General features: G+C 50.6%; 1 protein-coding gene across 1 annotated transcript; it reads right to left on the reverse strand.

Moving 5' to 3' along the window:
• Window positions 1–9,751: 9,751 nt before the first annotated feature.
• On the reverse strand, window positions 9,752–27,908 carry LOC144136666 (uncharacterized). Its single transcript, XM_077669192.1, is given in 10 exon segments — window positions 9,752–10,037; window positions 10,039–10,155; window positions 12,034–13,305; window positions 13,520–13,644; window positions 15,291–15,437; window positions 19,678–19,848; window positions 20,378–20,635; window positions 21,392–21,575; window positions 25,612–25,863; window positions 26,355–27,908. Coding segments are annotated over 10 exon segments (4,215 nt in total). The 3' UTR covers window positions 9,752–9,902.
• Between the last annotated feature and the right edge of the window lie 29 nt (window positions 27,909–27,937).

Raw genomic sequence — 27,937 nt, forward strand, 5'->3', positions numbered from 1 at the left:
GTTTACTCTAGAAGCAATATGAGAGGGAACACGGGAGCGCATGGCCGCCGCACTTTGCGGACCGCTGTCGCCGAAAGGCGGAGAGAATCGGCGGCAAAGGCGCACGCCCAGTAAGCATGGCTGGCTGAGACTTTCCGCGCATGCCCTTGGTGCCGTCCTTTCTCGTATAGTCTGTCGGCAGCAGTGCTTTGAGAAGCCCGGAAACCACGCGCTCCCGTGTTTCCTCTCAAATTGCTTCTACCTGTACGTTCCAGTGAAACGTTGGGAAAATGATCATATCACAATTTCGGGGCAGAAGAAGAAACAAGGCCATATGTGCAGTAAATGAGGCAGTGTTTATTGGCAACAAAATACCTGAGCAATTCAGGAACAGGCGCTCAGTCCTTCTAAAAAGCTACCAATTATACAAACCCGACAATAGCAAAGCATCTAGAACGTAAAAGGCGTAAAATATAATGGCAATAAATAAAGAACATAGGATACTACTGGTAACAATAAAGCCTAAATTAATGTTGTCAGGATGAAGTGAGCATGCAACAACGAACCAAAAGCCACAGATCAGGTTAGGAACACATTTTCAAGCCACTTTAGGGCGCCTTCATACTCTTCCAACCGGCGCGCTGCGGTGACTGCTTTTCAAGGTGGAGGAGGGGGGGGGGGGGGGGGGGGCTGAGAAGCTGGCGCAGCGCTGTTGCCTCCCATGCAAGACTGCGACGTTTCAAGTCTTTATGACACTGCTCAACATCTCCGAGTGTTCTTAGCCTTTTAAGAGCATAACATAAACTAAGCATGCGATGCCATCACGAATAAGACAGGAGCGACGACTCGAGCGCGCCGCAACGCTGGTGCCATGCGCTCGCAAAGTACACCCTCCCCCCTTCCGCTTCCGGCCTCCTCTCGCCGATGCGCCTTCATGCACGATTTGTCCAACGGCTCTTTATTTGCTCTTTGACCACCTTCCTCGTAGCCGCAGTTACGGCGCCGCGGGTGTCGTTTTAACGAGACAGCGTTAAGGGTCCCAAGTCACAGAAACAGTTTCTGAACATTTCTGAACTGTTTGTGCGTACTGTCGCGTTTGGTATGAGTTGGCCTTCTTCGGTCACCGCGGCTATCGTGAATGCTTTCTCGGGTGTTGGGTAAGCTGCCGCGTCTACGTAGACTATGTCCTGTCGGCCCTCAAGTTTCTTATCTAGGGCTTTTGCTCTGGCCTTGCGTCTTCCATCGTGATGGAGGGGGTGCATATTTTTCGGTAATGGCAATGGAACAGCGCAGAAAAAAACTCCGACGAAGAAAAGATCACGACGGAGCTCGTGTCGTCTGCGCTTTTCCGTCCCTATCAACTGCCAACGTACGAGCCCATTCATCCATCTTAACAAACCATGTAGGGTATTCGCGCCCATCTCTGCGAGCTGCTGGCGTGCACTCGCACCGCCCACTGCTTTACGCGCGGGCGGCATAGCTTGTAGGGTCGCGGACAGAATAGAATGGACCACGCCGCAAGTTCCGCGTTTAGCCTCTTCTGACACGTTGCATGACGGATTTAAAGGGCTTGCTGCCGTTATGTACGCCTTGTCGCGGTGGCCCAGTGGTTAAGTTGCTCAATTGTTGAACCGAAAGATGCGGGTTCGATCCCGTCCGCGGTGGTTGCATTTTGATGGAGGCGAAATATTAGAGGTCCGTGTGCTGTGCGATGTCAGTGTACGTTAAAGAACCCCAGGTGGTCGAAATTTTCCGTAGCCCTCCACTACGGCATCCCACATAGCCTGAGTCGCTTTGGGACGTTGAACCCTCATTAAACTTTTTTTTTTGTCGGAAGCGCGTCAAGTAGTGCTTTCGCACTGAAAATCTGTCTGCAACGCGTGACCACTGTTATCACGTGTCCAGAGCCAAGCGACGACCGAAAAACGAGTTCCGGGCACCTCGATGCCTGGGCCTGCGGTTTCCGGGTGGAGATAGCCTTTCGCACCACTCTAGGAGCCACGGTATACATGTGCCATCCCGCATCGTCCTTTTCCCCTCGCGGCGGCATGTTGGGTCCCACTCGCCAGTTGCGAACTGCGCGCTGTGCGTAGGGTGTGGCTTCTGTGCGGTGGCGTGGTGACTGAAATAATGTGACTGAATTGGGCAGAGGCAGCAGGTGTTTTGTTCGTGGCAGTTGTGGGGTTTGAATGGGGAGATAAGTACGTTCTCCCCACTCAATCGCGGCTGACACGGTTCAAAGCCGCCCGGACCCCACCCCGTGATCGCGTACGCTACCGAGCGCACGCCAACCACGGCGGGCCTTGCTCTGAGGGAACAAAGGAACGACACATTGCCTGACACAAACAGGCATTTATTGCTACAGCAACAATAACGCCAGCTAGCAACAAGGTACGCTAATGAATCGAGGTCGTCCGACTCACCAGCAAGGTTCCGAGCGAATGTTCGCCCGCGCTAGGGCAAGGGATATAAACTCCGCAGGCCGGACGGGACGAGTACGGGAGCCTGTCTCCCCGTCGCTTCCTCGCCCCCTCCGGCGAAGAGCGGAACCGCGAGCGACGCGTCCGCTCAGGCCGACGATCCCAGCCGAAGCCCCCCTGCCCCCTCTCCCGTGCGCGGGCTTTGGCAGTCTCCGCGCAGCGATGCTGGCGCCCTCTCTTGCCAGTTAATGTAACTCACAAGGGAATGCGCTCAGGCTCGAGGTGAGACAATACCACCTAGATAATATTAGTCTAGGTGGTATTGGGTGAGACCGCCGCTGCACGGTGCCTCGCGGGAAAGCAAACTCAGGGGGCTGCAGGGCAGGTCCCCACACAGTAAGGTTCTGGCTTTTTTGAAGTGTTTTATAAGTGATGCACGCGCTGCGACTTCACTGAGATCGAAAATCTGTCATGAGCTGTTGTCCTCCCCCCCCTCCCAGAGCGCTAACTGCACTAAAATTGATCGCGGCTATTTCGTTTTCCTTTGTATTCGTATATAGAGTAACCGCGTCACCTAACTACGCGGGATTATACTGCACTCGTTGTTCCGTCGTAAAGACTGTTCACGAGGCCAGTTTGTGGGTATATCAGCAGCACGGAGGATGAGCTGCGAAATAATGACTATTCTTGCGCAGTTAATATTCCAAGTTTCTTCCATTAGGGGCTTGTTCAACCACAAGATCATTCAGATAGTTTGGTTTCCAGTTGAATAATGTTCACTAGGGGTAGATTTATGATGCGATGTGATACGATGTAAGTCGTATTACTCGAAGGCAAATTTCACCAAAAGTTTATTATATTTTATTTTGTTTACAAGAGACATAGAAGCAAGCAAGGCGGAAACTGTTTACAGTAACTAATAAAGAAACCAGATGAAATGAGCACCTGATAGCCACCCCTTTTAAAATCATGACAAACAACACCAATCAGCTCACTTCGATCACTTCGACCGAGCCGGAGTAGCCGAGCCGGAGTTCCCGGGTTCGAACCCGACTGCGGCGGCTGCGTTTTTATGGAGGAAAAACGCTAAGGCGCAAGTGTGCTGTGCGATGTCAGTGCACGTTAAAGATCCCCAGGTGGTCGAATTTATTCCGGAGCCCTCCACTACGGCACCTCTTTCTTCCTTTCTTCTTTCACCCCCTCCTTTATCCCTTCCCTTACGGCGCGGTTCAGGTGTCGGCCGATATATGAGACAGATACTGCGCCATTTCCTTTCCTCAAGAACCAATTATTATTATTAATATTATTATTATTATTATTATTATTATTATTATTATTCCGCCAAATTTTCTAAAAAAATTACCTGCTGTATAACTACCGCTGAACCTGGTTAGAGAGTGAAAGCTGTGGTGTATCGGGCAACTAGACGCGGCTTGGCTTGGTGGTGGTGAAAACTTTAATGGACACACGGGAGTTTAGGACACGCAGGTCCTTGGGCCCCTGCACGGCTCCACTGCACTCAAACGTTCATGTCCCGGATGCTCATGACGCTGGCAGCCCGGCCTGGGGCGATGGCTTGCTTGACCGGGTCCTCGGAGCTCAGTAGGTTCTCCCAAGCCTCACAAGTGGTAAGGTGATCCAGGCCCCTCGGGGGAGGATCCGCCGGGCAGAGGAAAAGGATATGATCGAGAGTGGCTTTGGGGTGGTGGCATAGGGCACAAGAGGGGTTTGTGTGGACTTGGTGATAGCGCGAGCGTATATAAGGGGAGGGTAAGGTGCGTGTTTGGAGCCGCCTCCAAAGTGTCTGGTGATAATTGTCGAGGGAGGGATAGGGTGGGGGGTAGAGCCGACGCTCGGCTTTGCAGGCCTGCGTCACTTTACTGAATGAATGCATGCGCTCCCGTGAGAACCCTAGATGGTTGAGAGAACCCGGTTGAGAGAACCTCGAGGTAAAGTGTTGGCCGCCTCGTTTCCGGCATTCCCGGAGCGGGCAGGCGCCCATATGAGCTCCATGTGGCGGGGCGGGAGTGCGGCGAGGGAGTTCAGTATGCAAAATACAGGGACGTGAAAGGGGCCCAGAAAGGGGGTCTCAATAAAGGTGCGATAAGTCTGGGATGCTAAAAGACGACGGTTCATAATTATCCTCCAGCAAGAATTAATGCGTTTTGTGGAAGCTGAGTTATACGCAGACAAAATTTGAACTTCCGCGTCTTCGCCCCTTTCCCTCTCCGCTCGCACGCCATAACGGCGGCGCTCCTCCGCTGGCCCCTCTCACTCGGCCTCTCCCCTACCTCCGCCTAGTGTGCCTTGATGGGCCAGCGCCGCTGCTGGCGGGCATCCAGGCACCCTACCTCCGCCGGCTGCGGAGCGCGCGGAGTGGCCGAGGCCGCGGTAGCGCATGACGTCATAAAGAATTTGGCGCTGTGAATCAATGATAAGCCCCGGGTGCGACGTCATTTTCAAGACGTGACGTCGTCTGCCAGGTTTTGCGCGGAAGCCCGCCACCGCGCGTCGCGGCGAGGTGCGAAAGCGGGAATTTTTAAACGTGTATTGTAAATTTCCCGCTCGATTTTGAGGTCTCGTACGCGGCATGGACGCTCGGTGGCCTGTACTCTACATAGTGCAAGCATTTTCATGCCAAGCTCAAACACTGTGTCAGCCAGTATTCTGTGTCAGCCAGTATTTGAGACAGATACTGCGCCATTTCCTTTCCCCAGAAACCAATTCTCCAATTTTGCTTACAGCACTTGGTTTTGAGCTGCGCAGAACTCCGCCCAGCCCTCCCCGAGGGAACAGCAACATACGTAGAGCGCTGGGATTTGCTGGGGAGGACGGGCGAGTGGATGAGAAAAGCGCTACATTGACGAAGGGTAGGTTGGAAGAAATTGGTGGTGGAAATCAAAGGAGGGGCGAGTTTGGAGAGGAAAAAGGTAGTCAAACTAGACATTTTAAGAGCGCAATTGTAGGTAAAGGAAAGAAAAAAGTAATTAACAATGGATGAAGTATAGGCAAGGTGACGCAAGCTGCCGCTCGATACAAAGAGTACAGTTATTATCATCCATCCACTTATCCATCAACCCACCCACCCATCCATCCGATATCCATCCATCCATCCATCCATCCATCCATCCATCCATACATACATACATACATACATACATACATACATACATACATACATACATACATACATACATACATACATACATACATACATACATACATACATACATACATACATACATACATACATCCATCCATCCATCCATCCATCCATCCATCCATCCACGGATAGACCGCATCTTGGCGCAGAAATAAGAAGAAACTCGATTCGCCATTCTAAAATTGCGAATATTTGAACTTCCTTATATTCGCATAGACCCGTAGATTTCGCCACCATTCAGGGGTACGTCGATCCGAATTCATCCGAATGGTATTGGCACGTATCACGTGAAAATAAAGCTCTGCGCGCCTGGGCGCTATTTTGTCGTCTTCAAGGAAAAAAAAAAGCACGAAACTGTTGTGGCCGCTACGGTATCGCCGCGGCTGAACATTGTCTGTTGTGCTGCGCGTTCCGGTGCTGACTAGACTTTATCGGTTGCGGTTTTACGTGGAAAGCTGCTAGGAATGTGTCGCAATGTCACATCACTCGCAACGGAGATACGGCGCCTTTTCTGATCAAGTGCGAATCAGACTGGATATATTGCACTCCTATTTGCGAAATGTGCTGGCGGCAGAACTCGCTGCGTATATTTGGCGCGGGATGTTGCGAGGCTGAAGCTTAAATCATGTGTACGTTGTGATTTACGAAAGTGTAAACAACGGCGATCACTATGGAAAGCAGCAGCAAGCCACTTCTTCCCGGCACATCGAATGGGAACGCTGCGTTGCAGACCGTGTTGGGTCTGAACTACCGCTACAGCTTCAGCTTCATTGGAGTGCTTAAACTTGTAGAAATGGTAATCGCTTTTGATTTTATTGCATGGCAGATTGACACCTAGAAATAAGGAGTATGTACTTCAATAACGTATTCTCTACGAAACTTTTTGTTGAAACCGATATTGCAGTGAGCCTACAGCTACAGCTGGCCGAGTGGAACTTGGTCACGTGACCAACACGTAACGAACCACGTGATCAGCCACGCGCGGCGCCGCCAGCAGCTGCTCCGAACCACGTGACCACCCACGTGACAGCGCGGCGGCGCCGCAACGCTGAAGGCTCGAAATGCCACCGTAATGTTCCTATCGCTACAAAAACGAGGTCGTAAAACAAGCCATGTCCCTGCCGGTGTCGCACGCTTGTATCAATGACAGCTCAGTCTCGTGGAGACTTCGTGCACAAAACCTCGACCACTTCTCGGATCATATGATTCCACTGATTACCCAAGACCTCGGCGCACTCCGCTACAGAATTAACAATGTGCTCCATATACACAGAAAGTGAGCCGTGTATGGAATTTTTATCGAGTATATTTTACCGAATAACTGCAATCTGATTTCTGTGGCCGGCATATTACGCTCTCGTTTGCATCAGTTCAGCCAGACTCTTTCCACGTGGCTGTAACAGCAGTGGGAGGGGGGACTTGGCAGAAAAACATTTAGTACGGATGCAATAATGCGAAGAGGGATGCCGTTCGCAGTTAGCTCAATTGGCACAGGTCTAGAGTGCTTCACTGCAACGCATCACAGAAATGGCAGGTGCAGTCTGAATTTCGATAAAGCCGAGTTCTTTAAGCACACGGACCACTCGGCGAGAGGAATTATTTGCGCGTAGAACAAGAAAATATCAGCGTGAATGGCAGACGTCCCTGGACGAGACAGAACCGTCATTTCAAAGCTTGCGATATCGGCAGTGATATAGCTGGTAGGGAGTCTATATACCGGAGGAAATGTAATCTTATCATCCATCTCTTAACTTTAATAGCCAGCGAAAGCGTTAACCGGATTTCGGACTGCCTTCTATTAGCCGACTACACTAGGCCTGGTTGGTATGAATGGGTAATGAAGCGGAATGGTCTTTAAAAAATAACGGAGTCGATTCCAAGAGAAGGAAAGCGTAGGAGGGGGCGGCAGAAAGATTGGTGGGCGGACGAGATTAAGAAGTTTGCGGGCATACGGTGGGCGCAGCTTGCAAAGGACAGGGTTAATTGGAGAGACACGGGAGAGGCCTCTTTCCTGCAGTGGGCGTACATATATTCAGGTTGGTTTATGGGGGCTAACGTTTTAAAATGACTCAGGCTATGAGGGGCACTGTAGTGAAGGGCTCCGGAAATTTCGAACACCTGGGGTTCTTTAACGTGCGCTGACATCTCACAGTACACGGGCCTCTAGAATTTGGAAAATTTGTTTTTGGGGAAAGGAAATGACGCAGTAGCTGTCTCAAATCTAGAATTCCGCCTCCATCGAAATTCGATCACCGTGGCCAGGATCGAACCAGCGTCTTTCGGGTCAGCAGTCGAGCGCCATTACAACTGATGCACTGCGGCTGCATAGTCGCGCTGGTGATGATGCTGATAGGTGCCCAGCGAGTTTGAAGGCAGGTGCTGGACTTTTTCTCTACGAGGATAGTGATTTCATTTTGATTGCTGCGACGGGAAATTGTGAGCAATATTGAACGTTGTGCTTCCACGCCCTGCATGCAGAGTCGTCCGCTCGAAGAGCATCGCTGCCACCGGTTGAGCGCATGCAGAGAGTACTGCACCGCCAAGTGTCGGCACTGCACAAACGATGGAGTACGATTCCTCCGGCGATGCGCGCCCGGTTTTCGCTCACTTCACATTTTTCGTTTACGATTCCGCTCCAGCGAAGCCGCCCGAGTCGTTAAAAGCGTAAGTTATGCACTCAACATAGGCAGGTTATCCATGTAATCCTCGTGAACCTTGAACAGCAAGAACGAACCGAGGAATGTAGCTTCGATAAAATACCGGTGCTTTTGCGCGCAACCTGTGGGAATGATGTTATGGATGTGTTGCACTCAGCTTCGTCCGTTTCGTGGGTAAACACGGAAGGGCAAATGACCCGTGTGTACCGTTACTGTCGCACGTTCCGCAGGTTTCCCTCATTACTGATGGGAAAGCCTGCTAGAGTCATGTACTATCTTAGTCTGTGTTAGAGTTTTTTTTCCCCGTGCACAACAATCCGGTTTCCGAAATCCGCATCGTGGTGGCGGCCACTGTGCTGGGATTTTGTGTCCGAGAAATTTTAACTGAAACTGCAGCACACTGAGACAGTAGTTGCTGGCCCCCGGGTCAGAATGGGGAAGGCGAATGAACCGACGAGACACAGGAGAGCCGCAGGAAAAGGGAGAACAACCGGGAGCCGATACGGTAGTTCTGGCTCGGAGGAAGAAATGCACGTGGGCACGAGATGCAATGCAAACAGAGAACCGCTGTTTTATTACAGTCGCTCTGGAGACGACAGGAATGGAAGCGTGGTCTGGAGTAATGCAGATCGGGTTGCAGTGGTGAGGTCAGTGATTAGCAGGTGTGTGCCTATTGAAGAACAACTCAGCTACTTGGAAAATAGCGCAAAAGACGAGGACAACAAGAAAAGAAAACTGCATGACCTTGTTGTTCTCGTCTTTTGCGGTATTTTCCCAGAATTACGTATCACCACACCAACTCGCCCGTCTCGCCATCGTGTTGAACAGCCGAACGGCTGGTACCAGTGGTGGACTTGGGGAGAAACAAGCACGTAGAATGCAGGCTTGAGGCACAAGACTAGCGCACGCGGTTGCCGCTGTTCAAATGCCATGCGAGTGGAAAAGGTCTGTGCATGATTTCACGGTCGGCGCACCATTGGTGGGCCCCTGCCTTTGTCCTGCAGCGAACGTAACTGGGCTACTTACGATTACATACTGAAGTAAAAACCACTAGTTGCACGAAACCAGCACGAAACGATCAGTATCTGTAACCAAGAGACACGCATCGATTAGCTTTAGTCGCGGTTGTAACGTGCTTGCCCTAACGTGGAACAGAAGTGAAACCGTTAAGATAGAAAAGTACAGGTGTCCGCACAGACTTTCGGAACACGCCTGCCGTGAAGAATACAGCCGCCAGGCATGATTCAAAGAAATCAGAGGTTAAATCAGCACTGGTGCATGCAGACGATAACAACACTACTTAGAGCTGAGCCCATGCCGCAAAAAAAAAAGAAAACGATTTTTTTCACGCGGCAGCCGGGTTCCGAAAAATTGTGCTCATCGGTAGGCTGGTACCGGCTAAATAGACAAGAGCACAATTTGTGCTACGAAAAAAAAACAAACAAGAAATACAGAAACGCACAAGTAAGAACTGCAGTGAGGCCATCGTCAAGGTTATTTGCCCGAAAGTTCTCCCCCTTCCACTCCCACGGTGTCCTTATATTAAAAAGAGCTAAAAAAATAGCAAAATTGGTCGCTTAGCCTGTCAAAGGTTAAAAGTGTTAAGTGAATGTTTAATGAAAAAACTAAAGTCTGGTCCCGCACCAGCGACGCGCCAAGGTAGCAGGCTCTGAGAAGGGCAACTCAGCCGCGAATGAACTGCTCGAGGCTGCGCTTCTCGACGGCGGTGGCGAGCCAGGGCTGGAGCAGGAGCTCCTCGAGGAACCAGCGCTGCCAGTCGCGGCCCACCGAGGACACGACGATGTGGCGGCCGCCCCCGCCCGCGGTCCGCGCCGCGCCGAATGCGAACCTCGTTCACGCCAGACCAGACTGCCAGCAGGCTGACCACCTCGTCCTGGCCGTGCAGCAACATGTCCCGGAAGCCCGGACTGGTCACCTGCGGCGCAACGGGCAGTCTCATCATGCACCAACCGCCGCGGAGGGAAGAAAGGGAAGGACGCACTATCGTGGTGTTGGGTAGCGGTGTGTGCTATCGGCAACGGATTACTTGAGGGGACATGACCCCGCAGGATATATGCTGCCAACTGGGTACGGGCCTCCCGAGAATCTAGGAGCCCTCGGCGCTACTCAATTCTGCAACATGTGTCCAGCTAAGCCCACTACGTAACTGAAGGACCGGCCTCAGATGATAGCGAAAAATTTTGGCTTCATGTTAGGATTGAAAAAAATCGCTGTGGTTCAACCGGGCTGAACCTAGTTGGACGAGCGAAAGCACCGTTAAGGTAAGCACACAAAGGTAAACACTCATCACACGGTTTTATGTAGCGAATGGTGCGTCACGCGATTTTGCGGCTCCGCATACGCAGCTGTGGAGAGGCGCAGCTAGTCACGGGATTAGTTTCGAGGCTAGCGAACGCTGTTGGCTCAACGCGCGCAGATGTGGCGAGTCACGTGGCATGACGTCAGAGCCAAGCCACCACTCCTGGTTTTGAGGTCAAATTTCACAGCCATATGAGCTTCAGCTTTGCGCGGGAAGAGTAGAGCTTTCGCTCTAAAAAGTAAGGACGGCGTACGTGAGAGAGTGTTGGGCAACCTGTGGCTAGCGGGCCAGAGGTAGGGAAATTTCGAATGAGGACAGGAAGTTTAATAGCACACCGCATTCTCTTTTGCTGGCGAGGAGATGCTCGCAATGGTGATCTAAATCGAGGCGTAGATCACCGCTGTATATGCATGCAACTTATAGCATTAATCGTAAATTGTTGCGTACCGGGCTGCTTACCCACGTCGCTCTCGGAGCCTCACGAAGTTGACGGTCAGAAAAAGGTAAGATGAGGACGTGAAGGAAAGAGAAAAGGGCATGCCGTTATTGTCAGACCATGCACGGGCTAGAACACTGAACACTCTATTCACCTTGACAGAGGTTAGAAATGGAAACTTTATCGTTTCGCGTTCAGCAACTTTTGTCCAGAATTGTTTGATATGAGTGTTGACTTGTGAAACAGTTTATGAACATAATTTTCATATATTGTAATGAAATTTTACAACAATCCCTATATTCGCAGATATCATCCACAGGCGCGCATTTTTTTTTGCTATTAACGTTTTTGCGATCGTCAAAAGCCTCCACAATTAGTTTTCTAAGGTAGTCTTAACTTCTCCATGCGAGCGATATGGAAAAGATTGTTTTAAAGATTTTGGTATACATCGGAAGAATGGACCATTACCTTCAGTTTGGTCATGACAGTACCTCGCAATATCGCAATATTCAAAATTTTTGTCCAAAAATGCTGGGCAGGATGCTGCATACGCTCCACGCTTGTAGTGGGCGTAATATTGGCCCTGAACTTCGAAGGAGCAAGTGACTTCTGTATTGAGATTTTGAAGTTCGTGACGATTTTGAATGCAAATATATTTACATGGCATGCTAAGATGTGAAGTATTCCATTGTGTTAAAGAGAATAGCTGTGTGGGAAATATGAAGTTGGGCTTTGGCCGAACTGAACCCAAGTGAAAGTGACTGCATGAGGAAAGTTGCAAGAGGCCACACAAGAAACGCGCCGTCAATTTAAAAGCTGCAACTCTTGACGTGGACTTTTGCCTTAAGAAAAACCAAGTATAAACACAAGGCCTAACCCAAGTATAGGTATAGCCTTAGTGCAACGTGTAATGTATGTAGTATGAAACTCCAATGCCCCACTTTGGGACAGTGGCGACAACCGTGAACGCAATTTTATGAGTTCTGCGCTCAAAATATACAATGCTCAATGCAAGATGCACCAGTAAATAAAAAAAAAACGGAGTAGAGAGGGCTCACCTTGATGCGCACGTCATTGCCTTCCTGAATCTCCTGCACAGGCTCATGCAGTCTGGCGTCGCAAGGGAGGCCCAGATGGCACAGATCGCAGAAGATAGCTAGCAGGCTGTAGGTTCTGAGAGCGGCCATTGTGAGCGTGTGTGTTTGCGATGACCAGCTGCAGGAGTCGCATTTGGGGAAGACGACAGACGTACTGCCGACGTAACGGAAAAAGGATGTCACGTAACAGCCAGGAGAGGGTGCCCCCTCGCCATTAGCTATAGCGTCTTCAGCTCTTGCTGAGTTGACGAAGAGAGTCTCCAAACAATGTCTACAGATGCGGGCGCAGCGAACACCTGCGTCCTGAAGCAGCAAGTCTTCCTTTACAGCCCATTTTAGCACCACTTCAAGGGCGATGCTTTTGGCAGACAGCTGTGATGAAGCAGGAGGCAGCTGACTGTCCAGGCAGGCGATCAGAAGGTTGCCTTGCCGGTATGGCATCTCGCGTCGAGACGCACTCGCCATAACCAAGAGAATGACGTCCGAAAATATCCAGGGAAAGCTGGAGCAGGTCTTTTGTGCATTAGAGTACGTCACCATGAAGCATGCGGACGCCATTCTTAGCAGAATGGTCGTTTGCTCCTCGGTAGAGAAAGCGCTTTCCAGGTAACACGCCTCTTCAACTTTTTTGAAAAATCTCTTCCTTGTCGAATCCGCTACGGCGCGGTACTGCCTAGTGACGAGAACTTCCACGTTGCTCTTTTCGTAGTGGCTCTTGTTGAAGCTGGAGGTGTCGATGATGAAGCCGGACACAACTTCTGCTTCAGTCTTGATGCCGTACTGCTTCAGTATGCGGTCCATATCGGACTCGTACGCCGCTCGCAATTCCTCCACAACGCTCCTGTAGCTCATCCAGCCGTGGAATTCGAGCAGCTTTATGTTGCTTCTGCCGTCGACTAGTTGGCTGTTGAAGCTGGTGCTAACTACAGATTCCAAGAACCTTTGGAATCTGTAGAGGTGGCCAAGAACCCGGTTTGAACGATAAGTGTTCTTGTGACATCCCTTTGCCATGAAGTCCGGGTATTCTCGAGGCCTTTCGTGTTTCTCCAACACGGCGGCCACCCCGGTCTTCGCAAAGTCTAGGCAGGTGGAGATTTTGGCCGCTATGGAGAGACACTGTTTCGAAAACACGCCGTCCTTAAGCTTGTCTGCCATTGCTAGGTGCGCGTTGGACATCACGCCAACGTTGTCGTTCTTGATGAAGTCCGATATGAATTTCGTCATGCCATCTACCTGGAAGGAGTACAAGATAAAGTTGGTATCAATACCCAATTTCAGCCGCTGGAACGGAGTAATGAGTAGAACCGGAAGAAGTAAATGTTAGCATCCACCCCCTGCAGCTTGCATGTAAATTAATATTACATTTCGTAGGAAGCAGTCGTAGTTGGCTTCGGTGCATTTTGTTTGACTCCAATAGCAAAATAAGAGCCATCTTTTTCGTATTTACCAGACTCAGTTCAGAACGCTGCTGTTGAACCTTTTGTCCGTAAATCATGGGCTCTTGGTTGTGTCCCGGAAAGAACAGATTCCTGTCCCAAATGACAATGTACTCGTCTCCATCCAAGTCGGAACCTGCAAAAAGATGGTATTTAATATGTACGCAGCGACACTAGCTATCGAAATGGAGTTGGTGGCTTCATTATTTCAATTCTCTTCATCATGGGCGTTTCCCCATATTCCCTCCTCTTATTACCAAGAGCCTGTGCTCCGGAGCCCAGTGACGAGCTCGGAAGAGAGACTGGAACAAGCGACTGAATATGGCTCTGCCGTGCCTTTTTTTATCTGCGGGAGATGACATAGCTGGAAGCTGTAGGGCGATACTGATGGCCAGTCGATGTATGGGTCAGGCAACAAAAAAACTGTAACGAAGGCTCGGAACTTTGTATACAAGCCAGCAACGCAAAATGCTCAAAGTGCGGCAACGCAAGGAGCTCATTTACCGAGGAAAGCACTGCACTGCAATTGAGTTTTTACACGCTCAGATATCGAAGTAGTTCACTCTGATATAATTAGTATTGACAATCCAGAACGACCACACCCCTCGCTGGTGTAGCAGAAAGCCTTCTAGTTTGCTGGCGATTACAGACATCGTTTTGAGAAATATGGCGAGAAGTGCGGGTAATGCGCATTGAAATGTGATTCCCGATGCATTACTCGCAGTGCAGAAGCAGAACTTTTTCTCGTTGACAAACCGACTGCTTGCATTCATACTGGAGCTACCTGCATACGTGACTGATTACAGGGTTACAAGTTTTCGGTACTTCTGGTCTCCAGCACAGGGCAAGCCCTAGGCATCACAGCGCGCTTGTTTAGGAAAGTAAAACGCATGGTAACGATGTATGCGATACCCGCACAGTAAACACAGCCACGTACTTTTCAGTAGAATTACTTTACTTTTTTTTGTAGGGCTGTAGACCTAGCGGAGGTACTATTGACCGAATATACCTGCCAGCTTCCGCACACTTCGCTACGCAGAATTGGAGTATAGGCAGTCCGCAGTGCCCAGGTGGCGCTGAAATTGTTCCGCCGCGCACGTAAAAAAAAAAAAAGCTGCGGTCAGCCAATTGGGCGGCGAAAAACGAGTGACCACGTTCTGAACGATTAGAGGCGCGCGTTTGGCTGATCACATTTCTTGCCAAAGTGCTGTCGACGTAGCCCAGTTGGCTGACGCGCGCGCCACGTGTGGCTTCGACAGAGTGTGGAAGCTCGTGGCTATAAGCGCAGGCAGACAGCGCGGAAATGCACTACGGGTGCGGGCCAGAAACCGCTTGCCCTTCTGGCTAATTAAGCTGTGTTCCAGGTAGTTTGCCGTGTCGACAGCAGCGCCGGAAGGTTGCGCATACACAGGCTGTAAAATGAAATGGCAGTACAAGTGAACGGCAGCAGTACTAGCCCCCTACAGAATGAAATAAACCTGTTCAAATTGCGCGCTTCTTGAGTGCGGCCGTCGGTACGCGGCTTGAAGAAATGCGCTCGCCGCTTTAGTGTCCTGCTGCAGCGCGTTCTACCGTCAGAGCTCGTCTGAAGCGACGCCGACTAGGGTCAATGGGCGCAGCTGACAGCACTGAAACCGTAGTGGCGGCTCTTAAAGTCAATCACGGGTGACCGAGTAAGCCTTGACCATGCACTGCACGCGTACGGAGAGGGCGCGGCCGTACTAAAGGCGACCAGAGAAAGCGCACCGGCTTGCGCAGAAAAGCGGTTCGCTGCATGCTTGCCTGCCATTTCGTCGGAGTGTGGCCTGAAACCATTTGCCGGGAACACGACGCAGTCTTTGATGTGATGCAAGGCCGGGACATTCACTGCGGTGAATTTCCTCACGTCGCCGGGGTGCAGACAGGGGCACTTTGTCACGAGCACGGTTCCTGTAAAAAAGCAGGCACGCTTCGTCGAAACTGCACCGCAACGGTTGTCTGCAAGCGAATGGAGGTGAAACACTGCATAAAGAAGTGGCGCATATGTATAAAGTTCACATCAAAGTCGTAGCTTTCGTTTTATTTTTTGAAGAGTAACGTCAACACGTGTGCTGCCTGAAAAACTTGGGAACATACTTCTACACTGTGCGACATTCATCATTCGTATAGTGTGGTCCCTGAGCCCATGATTTGAACTTAATGACGACGGATTACAGGCACCACGAGCGTATGCGTGCGTGAAAGAAAAATCATCCTGGAGGAAATTTCCTTGCGATGCTCACAATGCAGTGGCACAGCACACACGCCACCTGCACAGAGTGGCACTGCTGCATCGTTCGCCAGCGAAACACTCGCATGGCAGCAAGAGGCATGGAGGGCTAGAAAAAAGGGCGTTAAAAACAGCACGGGTACCGGGCATCCCCTAGCAACCAGATAAAAGTAGAGTGACAAGCAGTGGCACCGCAAGGCGGCAGCCTCTGCGTGAAGCGGCGTACCAAGCCTGCGATATACCGCATTGTCCTGCATGCAAGAAGTAGCGTCAAGGAAACGTGCAGTGGTGGTCGTTTCTCCAAGTGCTTTTGCAAGCATGTCAGTGGGCACAACCTGAGATCAGCTTCCCGGATATAAGGCCTGACGTATGTGAAAAGTACGCACGAGGCGCAGCGAATACATTTCAGTCGCCATGTGCGAGTTCATAACACCAGTTTTGCCACAGGAGCATAGATTAAAAATGTTAGCACCGAATTGAAGTGAGGAGGACCACTTCTCAAAATAAGGCCAGAAGAAAATTCACAGGATAGGCTTCAGGATGGTGCGGCAATGGAATGAGGACGGCTTTGTTAAACGTACGGTGTGAGGGCTCTTTGGAAAACGCGCAGAAGTGTTTCGGCCTCAACCTTCTCTAGTTTTCCCGGGAGGTCTGGCTAACGAGGGGTGCTTGAACACATTAGGAGGACGGCTAAGCTTCGCCTTAAAAAACGAAGGGCTATCGCCGTCTACTCTCCTTTCTATACTTTTTATTTCCCATTTCTCACCGATTACCAAGCTACAATCACATTACCGATGACGTTCATTGATTACAATACCAATTACCAACCACAGTTATCGATGACAAGTCACTAATCATTATATGGGCTACACTGCAACACATGCTACACCACTACATACCCATATGTACGTACCATTTGTTTCACTGCGTTACTATGTCACACACCACAACGCGTTCACTAGGTGTCCCCCTAACACACTTGAACTAATGACAATTCGTGCACTACGCGCTGCGTGCCCACCTAGAAATCAAAGGGTCTGGGTTCGAGCCCCAGTGCCGGCTAGTTTCTTTTTTCATTTAAGACTTTTGGGATTTTTTCCCGACTGATGAAGGACGTCGGCCGACGCCAGGTTTTCAGCAGAATGAGCTCCTTTTGATGTCGCGCAATATGAGACCCAAAATCCGATGAGCGCGGGCGTAGAGGGTGTTAGGAATATGCGTATAACTAAGCAAACAGTTAGGAGGTTTAAGGAATATCTATTATAACTGAAGTTCACAACACCTTTCAAGGAAACCCGACGTCAGAAGACACCCGAGATGATGGCATAGCGGGAAGACTAACGTTTCGAAGGTGCGCACGCGCTACGGAATACTATGTAGTGTGGGGGGCTCCGGATTAATTTCGACCACTCGGGGGTCCTGAAAGTGCGGAGAAATCTCTCCTCCATCGAAATACAGTGTCAAAGTCAAAGTCAAAGTCATTTATTCAGGCAGCAGTAATAGGTGCCTAGGAGGCAGACATAAAGGCAAATTAATGCCTGACTCAGTGTCGGCCCCCTTCCCCCCTTCCCAAACACATCACTCAACAGCAGGTACAGTCACATCGTTGAACAAAGTTTCGATCAACATAAAAGGAACACATTAATACAGCATAGCATACAGGGCTAAGTCATACTGCGAGGAAAGAAACAGCCAATATAAATCGCATGCAGTAATAGGCAGAGAAAATAAACAAGCGGGAACAATAAAACATTCACAACAAAAAACCATCTGGTGTCTACTTGGAACCCAGAAAAAAAAAGGAAATAGTCAAAATTGTGTGCTAAAAAAAATGTGTTAATGTTTCTGTTAAAGGCTAGAGCTGAAGAACTCTCAGTAATAATATTCATAACCATGGCGTGCTTATTCAAGAAGTCAGGAATCTGATATGTTAACTTTTGTGTTCCGTAGTTTGTACGAATCCTGTCTCTGTTATAAATGGTATGCCGGAGATTGTACATGTGTTCTTTATGAAGATATTTCTCTGTGAACGATGATGCATTCTGTTTGATTTGAGTGTATATAGCTACTGCTAGTTTTTTACATAGGATGTTTGTGATAGTCAGGATTCGGTGTTTTTGGAATAACGGTGCTGTATGAGTTCGGCGTGGGACATTTTCTATTTGGCGCAGAAAATGTTTTTGTAGTACATGTAGGTTTTCTAAATTTGTTTTTGTGGTCGTACCCCATACATGAAGACAGTAGTGCAGACGGGAGTGTTTTAGAGCATAATACAATTGCTTTTTTAACCATGGTGGTAGCAAATCCATTAGTTTATAGGTGAGCCCAATCGTTCTTGAGATATCTGTTCGAACTTTTGCGACATGTGCAGACCAGTTTAGGTGTTCCTGAAAGATTACACCTAGAAATTTATGTGATGCAACGCGTTCGATCTGTTCATTGCCGAAGCGCAGAAGAATGTCTGACATACATTTATTTTTTGGTCGAAATACAATATATTTTGTTTTGTTCGTGTTTAGGGCTAGTTTATTTACGTCGAGCCATACCGATAGGTTACACAGCCAGACATTTGCCTGCCTCTCAATATCTACAATATTCGCACCAGAAATAAAAGCGTTAGTGTCATCAGCATACAGGGTAATTTGCGGGTTAGTGGAATATTTACAATATTATTGATATATAACAGAAACAATAATGGACCAAGTATAGACCCTTGTGGTATCCCATATGCGAGAACACCAATATCTGACTGCGCTTTGCCTACCGCTGTGTACTGAAATCTGTTTGACAGGTAACTCTTAATTAAATCGAGAGCAACGCCTCTAATTCCGTAGTTGGGTAACTTTTGCAGTAAGATTTCATGTTTGATAGAGTCGAATGCTTTTTTGAAATCAAGAAACAAACCTACTGTGTACAATTTATGCTCAAAGTTATCTATTATTTGATCTTTAATATATAGAAGGGCTGTCTCCGTTGACTTACATTTTTGGAACCCATACTGTTGTTCTACTATGACGTCGTTTTGCTGGAAGTAGTTTAGAAGGCGTGTATTTATAACTTGTTCTATTATTTTAGAAAAGATTGGCAAGACAGAGATAGGTCTGTAGTTATTAAGGCTACATTTATCACCTCCTTTATGAACAACGAATACTCTTGCGATTTTCAGTTTATCAGGAAAGACACACGAACTTAGGATCAAATTGCATATATGCGACAAAGGGCGGCTTAATAGATGTGCAACTGATTTTATTGGTTGCGCTTTCAAGTTATCCACTCCGCAAGCACTACTGTTATTTAGCTTTTTTAGTAGCGTAAATATTTCTGCCTCTGTAGTAGGAGTCAAATAGATTGAACCCGCAACAGCCGAACCCATATATGATTTGCAGTCAAGGTTAGAGCTATCCGCGTTGTTCGTATTAAATGCTCCTGCGTTTAGGAAGTGTTTGTTGAATTTATTTGCTAGCGAGGTTCCCGTATAAGTTGTGCCTTCAATATTCAATTCCTTGAGTTCTTTCTTCTGAGTATTTGACATGAGATGGTTTGCGGTTTGCCACATTTTTGCCATTTTTGCCACATTATTGCGGTTTGCCATGTTGATGACACCTGCAAACTTGTTTTCGTAGTAGGAATGGCGCGCTTTTTTAATGTCATGTCCTAGTTTGTTTCTTATTTTCTTATATTGATTTAAGTAGTCCAGAGCTCTAGTTCTGATAAATAGAGCGAAAAGTCTGAAGCAGGATTCGAAGCCGCGACATTGGGCACAATATAGCTAATCTGGAACCTGGGAGCTCCAATCCCACGGTATTTTGCAGTATTTTTGCACATTTGGTATCATTGCACGTCGCCCACATTTAAACGCGGTCCCAGCTAGCGCACTCGTGCGCAGCAGAATGGTGTAGCCACAGCCACCGCGACGGGTACCTGACAGGATGAATACCGGCGGGCCATTTTGCTGTCGGGTGGACGAACCAAGTGAAGTGAACTGCACGAACACCTGGCCGTACTTCAGCGTCCCGGTCTCATCGAGCACACCGAACATGTTTCGACCCAAGTTGCGCGGTACAGCGATGCGAGTCTTGGACAGGAGAGACTCTGGAATAAAGAAAAAAATGAAGCGTACATTAAAAATATTTTACGTATCGACTCCAGAACTGCTATATACGCGAATTCATTGCTTCGTACATATACTGCATAGGTTTAGGGGGGGTTTAACGCCCCAAAGCGACTCAGGCTACGAGGAACGTCGTAGTAAAGGGCTCCGAAACTTAGATCTGCCGGGGTGCTTTAACGTGCACTGACATCGCACAGTACACGGGTCTCTAGAATTTCGCCTCCATAGAAATTCGACCGCCGCGGCCGGGATCGAACCCGCGTCTTTCAAGTCAGCAGCCGAGCGCCATAACCACTAAGCCACCGCGGCGGCGTACTTCATACTGCACAGTGTCTACGCAGTTTTTTCGGTAAAATCGGCGTAGCGCCCGATACGTTTGAAAACAGCGCGAGTGCTGTACAACTGCTAGCGCGTCAAATTATTCGCAGCTAGCTACTGCGATTCTTGGAACTATCGCTGCCGAAGGCCGCACTGTTCGAGGGGCGGCGGCGGCAGGAAGGTCTGGCTCACCCATGGATGTCCTGTAGACAGCAAACAGGATGGAGCGCACGAAGGGGTCCCGCGTGAGCGAGAAGCCGTGGCGCAGCAGCTGGCCGAAAGGGAGCGCTGGGCCCACGTACGTCTCGAGAACCTGCAGCGCGACGCTGTCGCTGACCAGAGCCTCTGTGAACAGGGTCACCATGCGCTGCTGCAGGCAGAAGAACACCCGGCTGGGGACGCCCAGCTGCTCGAGCAGTGTGATCAGCTGCCGGTTCAGGAACACGGGACCTGGCAGAACGGGGCACGTGATGGACGGTTGCAGAGTACGCTGCATGGGGCGACTCGTACAACAACCGAGCCTGACGTAGCTTGCGCACATCTAAAGTTGCGTGTACGCGCTTTGGATTAGATCAGACTCGAGGAAGAAAAAAACACGCCGCGCCTGCCGAACTGTAGAAACATCAGCCCAACAGGTGCACTACAGGACACAGCCCTCACCCGCTGACCCCGAATAACCACGTCCTGCGGGACCTGCGGTAACCTTATCCCCGCATACTTCCTAATCTCATCCGCCCACCTGACTGAGTCAGGTGTACCTGCAACGTCTGCCTTAAGCCACGTCGTTATTCTAAGGGACCAAAGGCTGCCTTCGCGCATTACATGCCCTACTCATTCCATGACATGAAATAGGAATTAACTCGCGTTTATTTCTTGTCCCGCTCTGCTCAATCCCCGTCTTTTAACGTTGCACGTATCATTTTCCTCTGCGTACCGCGTTTCGCTGTGCTTAGCTTAATTTCAACCCTTTTCGTTAGACGCCATGTTTCTGCACCACAAGCGAGTGATGGCAAGATACAGCTATTGTATAATTTCCTTTTGGGGAACACCTGTATATGCATGACCTGAGATTACCTCCTGTTGAGGCGCGTCGCATACGCTGTGCGCTCCATTAACATTTCTTCAAGCACGAAGCTTCGTTACGCCCGACTAAAATTGCGACGCGTGCGGAATAAATTATGGAGAAAAGGCATGTTGTGCACTTACGCGGAGCTGAAATTTTGATGACCTCAATGCACTCCGAGTTGACGCAGTTGAACTTGCGCATGCTTTTCCTCAGGACTATCTGCCTTCCGCTGAGCAGTGGGTTGACGCAGAGCATGCCTTTGTAGCCAGCGTAGCGAATTTGGATGGCAGACGGGGAGACAGTGAGGCCGATCTTATCGGTCACCTATTGGAGAAAGACAAGTCACGGCCCGCACCATGGGGGTTGATGTCGCAGGTGTCTGCAGCTACCTCAATCTTGCGGCACACGCATGAGAGAATTAATCTATGCATGAAGGCATTAGCCTGCCGTTACCCTACGCGGCAAATACCCATGTAAACCCAGCAGTGCGAGCGACTCATTACTTTCTGGAGCCTCACAGAAAAATGAAATCATATTAGGCAGAAAATCAACCGCAATGCTTCACAGCTTCCTATAATAGTGGGCGGTCGGAAGCTGGTTTCTGATCGAGCACTGAAAAGGCGAAATCACCAGAATTTAACCAGGTGAAAGACACGGCAGGGGGACCGTTCCTAGCCACAAGGCAACGTTTGAATGTCCCGAAAGCGACGAATGACTCGGAAGGGCAGCTCATTTAACTAAAGCTGCATGAATGAGTTGTGTTCGCAGCAACGAGGAGAGGCACAGACGGCAAGGCGCCACCCCCCACCCCCTTTGCAACATGCACGCGCGTTATGTGAAGGACTGAATACATGAGGACTATATATTGCTCACAATCGGGATTCCAAGAACTCGCTCCGCCGACTTTTGCCAGCGACATTGCACCTGTGTGCAGAATTATAGACCTCGACATGCCTGCGAGTGCGCTGGTGTAGAAAGAAGCGGGAGCTACGGACAGACCGCCACAGAAAGCTGCAGGTAGAAGGCGGGAGGCCGAGTGCGGTGCCCGACGCTGCCGATGCTCACAACGGACTCCCTGCGGTATGTTGTGCCGTTGTTCTCCCCCCGCCTCGCGGGAGCGGGCGGACGATCACGTTTGTGCGTGCGTGCGTGGCGGCAAGCGTCCCTACCAGGAGCCGACGGCGTAACGGCTCGAAGTGCCGAAGGAAGTCGGAGCCTGGCACCATACGGGCTGCCAGCAGAGGAGGCGAGACGTTGGCTGCAGGAAAGCGCTGCCCTGCGATTGACACCTGATCCGCGCGAGACATCCCAAAGAGGCCATCGGCCCTCCCGTTGTAACGGGCGTGGTTTCTGAGAATTGGGCATGCCTTCTTGGCCGGCTGCAGGAGCAGCGAAGGCGAAAACACCGTTGGGCGAGGAGGACCCTGAGAGAGAAAGAGAAGCCGAGAATCTCCAGCGAGACGCGTTGGTCGCGGCGGGAAGACACAGGAGAGCCAGCCGCCGGGAAGAGAGGCAGACCACGGTAGAGCCGAGGCCGCCGTGGCCCGCCCACGCAAGATGAGCGGAGTGAAGCCCCGACCTGCCGGACGACGACCAGTTCTAAAAACCAGCGGTGAGCGGACCCCCCGTTTCTCCTTCAGGCAGAGAAATAATGTTTTGCCGAGTTACGGCCTTGTTGGCTCAATTCTCCTCGCTTCAGCAGGACCCGTAGATACCAACTAATTAGTTTGTTTTATGAGCGACCCCGGACAGGCGGGAGCGTCACATAAAAAAAAAGCTACTTTCGTTGAACCTTTCTGAAAGGAGTACAGACACCTAAATTTTGGGTGCTCGTTTTCTTGTTTGTAATGAAGCGTAAGGCATTAATATACATGAATTACCACCAGATATTCTACGACCACTAAATAATTTATAACCACATTTTTTTCGTGCTGTTTCGATTTCAACAGCCGAATGAGGACTGACGTCAACTTGTACTTACAGGTTACGTGACATAAAAAAATCAATATAATCGCTGCTTCCTCATTCGTTGTCATTCCGGCTCGTGAGGAAGTCTGGCTTCAGCACTGCAGTAAGTTAAAACAATAAAGCAGCGATTTTATGGACGTTTTTTTCATGCCTCACTTGAAACAAAAGCACTCTTTGACGTCACAACTATATTTGGGTTGTTAAAGCCGAAAAAGAATGGCAGAATAAATTCGATTATAAATTATTTAGCGGTTGTAGATGAATATCACGTGGCGATTCATTCGTAGTACCGTCTTCCGCATCATTATAGAGAAGAAAACATGCGACCAATATTAGGTGTCTATACTCCTTTAATTTTCGTCTATAAGGATTTGTGCATGGTTTGAGTCGCCAATATAATTAGCTTTTGGTTTACTGGTCGTCATTATGCATGGAACTTTTCCTGAAGATCTAGCTGTAATGTTCGCGAAAATAAAATTTCGGCATCAATGAAGCCTTCGACAATGGTAGGATGATCGATTTTTGCACGCCATAGCAACACCAATGTGCTTTCAGGCAGGCAGTAGCGGAATGTGCTAAGAGTTAATTTCGACCACCTTGGCTCACTGGCCAAGGCAGGAGCGTTGCCGCTCCAGCTCCAAGCAGCGCGCAGGGCGTTGCATCACATAGACCGGCCCCATCGCGCACCGGACGGTGGCTCGCTACTGCAGCGGATGCGCACGTACCCACGCTCACGAATGGGTGCGGCGCTGCAGGAATATGAGCGCCTAACAGAAGACGCCCCCCTACGGCCCCTGCCCGCCCTGGACTGCTGCGTCGGAGATACAGCGAGAGATCGTCGGCATCGCCGGAAAGCGGAGCACACCCCTCTGCGCTGTGCAGCAGCTGGCCAAAGCCGTCATACACGAGGAGCTTCAGGACCATCTTCTCGTGTACACCGACGGCTCAGTGGTCCGCGACAGCCGCTCCCTCGCAGCGGCGGCTACCATCCCCGCCCTGCGTCTGCACAGCCAGACACGCCACCTTCCTGGTCTCCTGCACCACGACGGAGCTGATGGGGATCCAGCTGGGATTGGACCTGCTGCTCTCCATCGTCCCTCCGCCGCCCAGGAGTGCTCTGCTATGCGACTCCCGCACCGCCCTCATCCGCCTGCAGTGCAATGGCCGGGGTACCCCACTAGTGCGCGGAATTCGCGCAAGCATCGAGTGCCTCGCGCAGAAAGGAAGCGTTGTGCGTGCACAGTGGGTGCCCCGCCACTGCGGCATCGCTGGCAACGAGGAGGCCGACGAACTCGCGACCGCCGCACACCAACTACCTCCAAGTGATCTCCCCCTTGCGCTGGAGGACGTGCGTGAGGTCATCCACGACCATCTCCGACGGCAGCACCCTGACCCACGGATCGCCGGGGGTGAGCGCATCGCCAGCATCAACAGCTGCTGCGCTCTTTCGCGGTGGCAACGCGCAATGATCCTCCGCGCGCGCATCGGCTGCGTGTGGCCTGGGGAACGATGGGTGCGTCACGGACTCGCGACGAGTGATGTGTGTGATGGATGCGGTGTAGTGGAGATACTGGAGCACCTGATCCTTCGCTGTGCCGCGTTCGCTGACGCTCGTCGTGATATGCTCGCGGCGCAGGGCATACTCCCAGACTCGCTCAAGACGCTATTGTGGCCGCAGGGTAGTGCGCGCACACGTGAGCGAACCTTGGTGAGCCTCTGTGAATTTCTCGAACAGACGGGCTTGACGTCCCGTCTGTTTTGCGCCAGGTAGGGAAGCGCAGTGACAGAACGCTCCGCATGAACTACCTCAGACCAATAACAGCTGGGCGCCCCACCCCAGCTGTTGTGTGCAAAGTGTTTCGCGCGCGGGTTTTTATTTTTTTTCTTTCTTGACTGCACATGCTACATTATGGTAGTATTTCGAGCCTTCAGCGTGGCAGCGCCGTCACGCCGTCACGTGGTTGGTCACGTGGCGTGGAGGAGCTGCCGGCGGCACGGCACCGTGGCTGATTACGTGCCTCGTCACGTGGTTTGTCACGCGACCAGCCACGTGTGCGGAGCAGCTGCAGCTGCTGGTGGCGCGGCGCGCCGGCGAAACCGAGCTGCAACAGCTGTGCGCATGCGCCGTGTGAAGTGGGACGAGGATGAAGGAACGCCCAACGAAACACAGCGGCGAAAGACTGACTTTGCAATTCAACTGAGCAAATTCCATCCGGCCAGCTGTAGCTATCGCGTCACTCCAGGTTTAACCAGAGCTAAACCACCGCAAATATTTAGCAATTTAGGAGTTTATCAGGAGCACCAGTTTAAGCAGGTATTTGAGCTAATAACCTCGCTCACCACCTTGACGTTACAATAGTTCGGTGGTGGACGTTATAAAAATATGGTTTACCTCTTTGAGGAGCCCGGGCGAAATCATGCCGATGCCGTCAGAGAAGATGTAATGTTCGTCAGTGACTGGATGCTTTCCTCCCAAGATGACGGGGACTTCACGCACAGAGTTGCTGAGCAGGGGAACGTGTACAGATTCTTCCGTAGACGAGAAACACTGTCCCATGCGTGCCATCTTTTTGGCAGTGCTCGTAATACCGCTGAAGTCACCCATCCAGTAGCGAATCATCTCGCTCGAGTAGCCCTTTGCGTCCTAAGAAAAAGCGCGAAACGTAATGACCGTAAGACAATCGAGAGACTAGTAAAATTAGTTTTGGATCGCATGCTGCGGTTACGCAGAGGCGTCGCACACATTCCCCAACGCATTATTGCGAAAACATCGTCTCATTGAAGGCTGTCCATTTTCACTGATGATCCTTTCTAGTATAGCCTTCACCTGCCTCGTGTAGGGCATGGTTTTCCTCCACAAGGCTCACTCAGCCGAGGCGCGAACAAACAGTTGGCTGTTAAACGGAAGCGCCATTCGCTGATGCTGCTCACTCGCACTCAGATACGAGCAAGGTGTCAAAAGCTGCTTTTTCTTATCTCGACTGCAAGGAACAAGACAATGGAACACTACACTTGCGCTACTGTTATCACAAAGGCACCTAAAGGCACCTTCGGCAAGAAGCGGTGCAATCCACGCCTTAGCACTTTCCAGGGCACGATCGTAACAAGCCTGGGAATTGAGAACTGCCAACTCACCGTTGCGTAAAGCCAGGCCCCATGGTCCCGAAGCTGGCTGCACGGAGTGGCCAGGAGCCTGAACCGCCTGTTTCCGGCGACCAGGCCATCGCGGAGCGTCCTTGCGACAACCCGCTCGATGACCATGTGCCGACAGTGACTGGACATGAGCGAGTAGGACAAGTTCTGCATGTTGTCGTCGCGAAATGACACACGCAGCGAGAACTCCGGGTCAAACTTGCGAAGAATCCTGTTCTGGCAGTGTATCTGCGGAGGAAGCAAAATGACCTTCGACGGAGTGACGATGCAGCGTCGAACCAGGCAAGTACCAGAGGGCGCCTTTGAGAGAGCGGCGGCTGGGGTGCAGAACTTTGCGAACAGCTTCGGCAGGCATGAAATTATGTCGACAATCTCGTGCTCTTCGATGGCGCTTCGAATGGCGTACAGAGCCAACTCGAGGGCGGGACCACTGGTGTGGAGAAGCCTTATCAACAGCTCTTCAAACTCTTCCAGTTTTTCACAAGCAAGTAAAGCCATTTGAGCGAATCCGTCGTGTCCTTGCTGTAGGACAGCGCTGAAGGCGTAGCACGTTGGGAAGCAAAGATTCGGCTTAATCTTGCTGTGGCATCGCATCTTGATCTCTCTCAGCTTGGCGCCAACGTTCTTCGTAAGCATGGGGCTGTACTGGAAAGTGGTCTCTGGCTTGCAGCGCACACTGAGGCGACTTATCGCTTGTCGCGCTTTCAGCTTGTTCCGGAGAGTGAGCTTGACGACTGAGCTCCCGCCAATGTCGTAGCTGCGCATCACCCACCAGCAAGGACATCCCAGTTGGAAAACGCGGTCGTACCATACGCCATCTCCTGTGGATGCTTCCCACTCATTCACGTCGTACGCACTTCGGTACAACAGCGGGACAGTGACGAGTTGAAGGTAGATGCCTTGTGCGTCGTGGTGTGTTTCAGCCTCGTTCAGAACGACTCGGAAAATGCTGTGGTACGGTATCTGCAACTTGTATGAGCTGCAAGTATGACTGCAGCCTTTTTTGTGGACTAGCTTGAGCATCACTTGCAATAGCCGTTCGTCGTGCTTGAAAGCGCAACTCAGGGTGTACCCTGGGGCGCCAGGTTTTGAATAAAAGACGTGGCTTTGGGCCAAAAGGCAGAGCCCAGCGAAGGTGCCGAAAGAGACAGATGCAAGCTGAATGTCGGCTTCGTGCGGCATCCACCTGCACCAAAACCCATGCTCTCGCTCCGGGATCAGCCACTGGAGATGGCCCCTGAACGGCATCATTCTGCCCAGAAGGCACCACTGCTGAGTTACCCTTGCGCTTACGGCCTGCAGCGCGCTCGTGGGAACAGCTCTGCTGCCTGTGTCGGGAAACGTGTATTTGCACACGGCCTGGTAGTACCTCTCCTCCGTGTGCGTACCCGGCTGTTGGGCGACAGAGCTGATGTGAAAGCGCGCGCGCAAGGGGATGTCGATGGTCGTGAAAAATCTGTGTAGCAGCGAGACATAGTCGTTGATCCCTCTGGTTTGCTCTTTCCACACAGCGATGAATTCAAGGCTGTCCCCCATCTCGGAAAGCCTGAAAGAGGAGGATTTCA

This window comes from Amblyomma americanum, chromosome 1 (assembly GCF_052857255.1).
Source record: "Amblyomma americanum isolate KBUSLIRL-KWMA chromosome 1, ASM5285725v1, whole genome shotgun sequence".
NCBI lineage: Eukaryota > Metazoa > Arthropoda > Arachnida > Ixodida > Ixodidae > Amblyomma > Amblyomma americanum.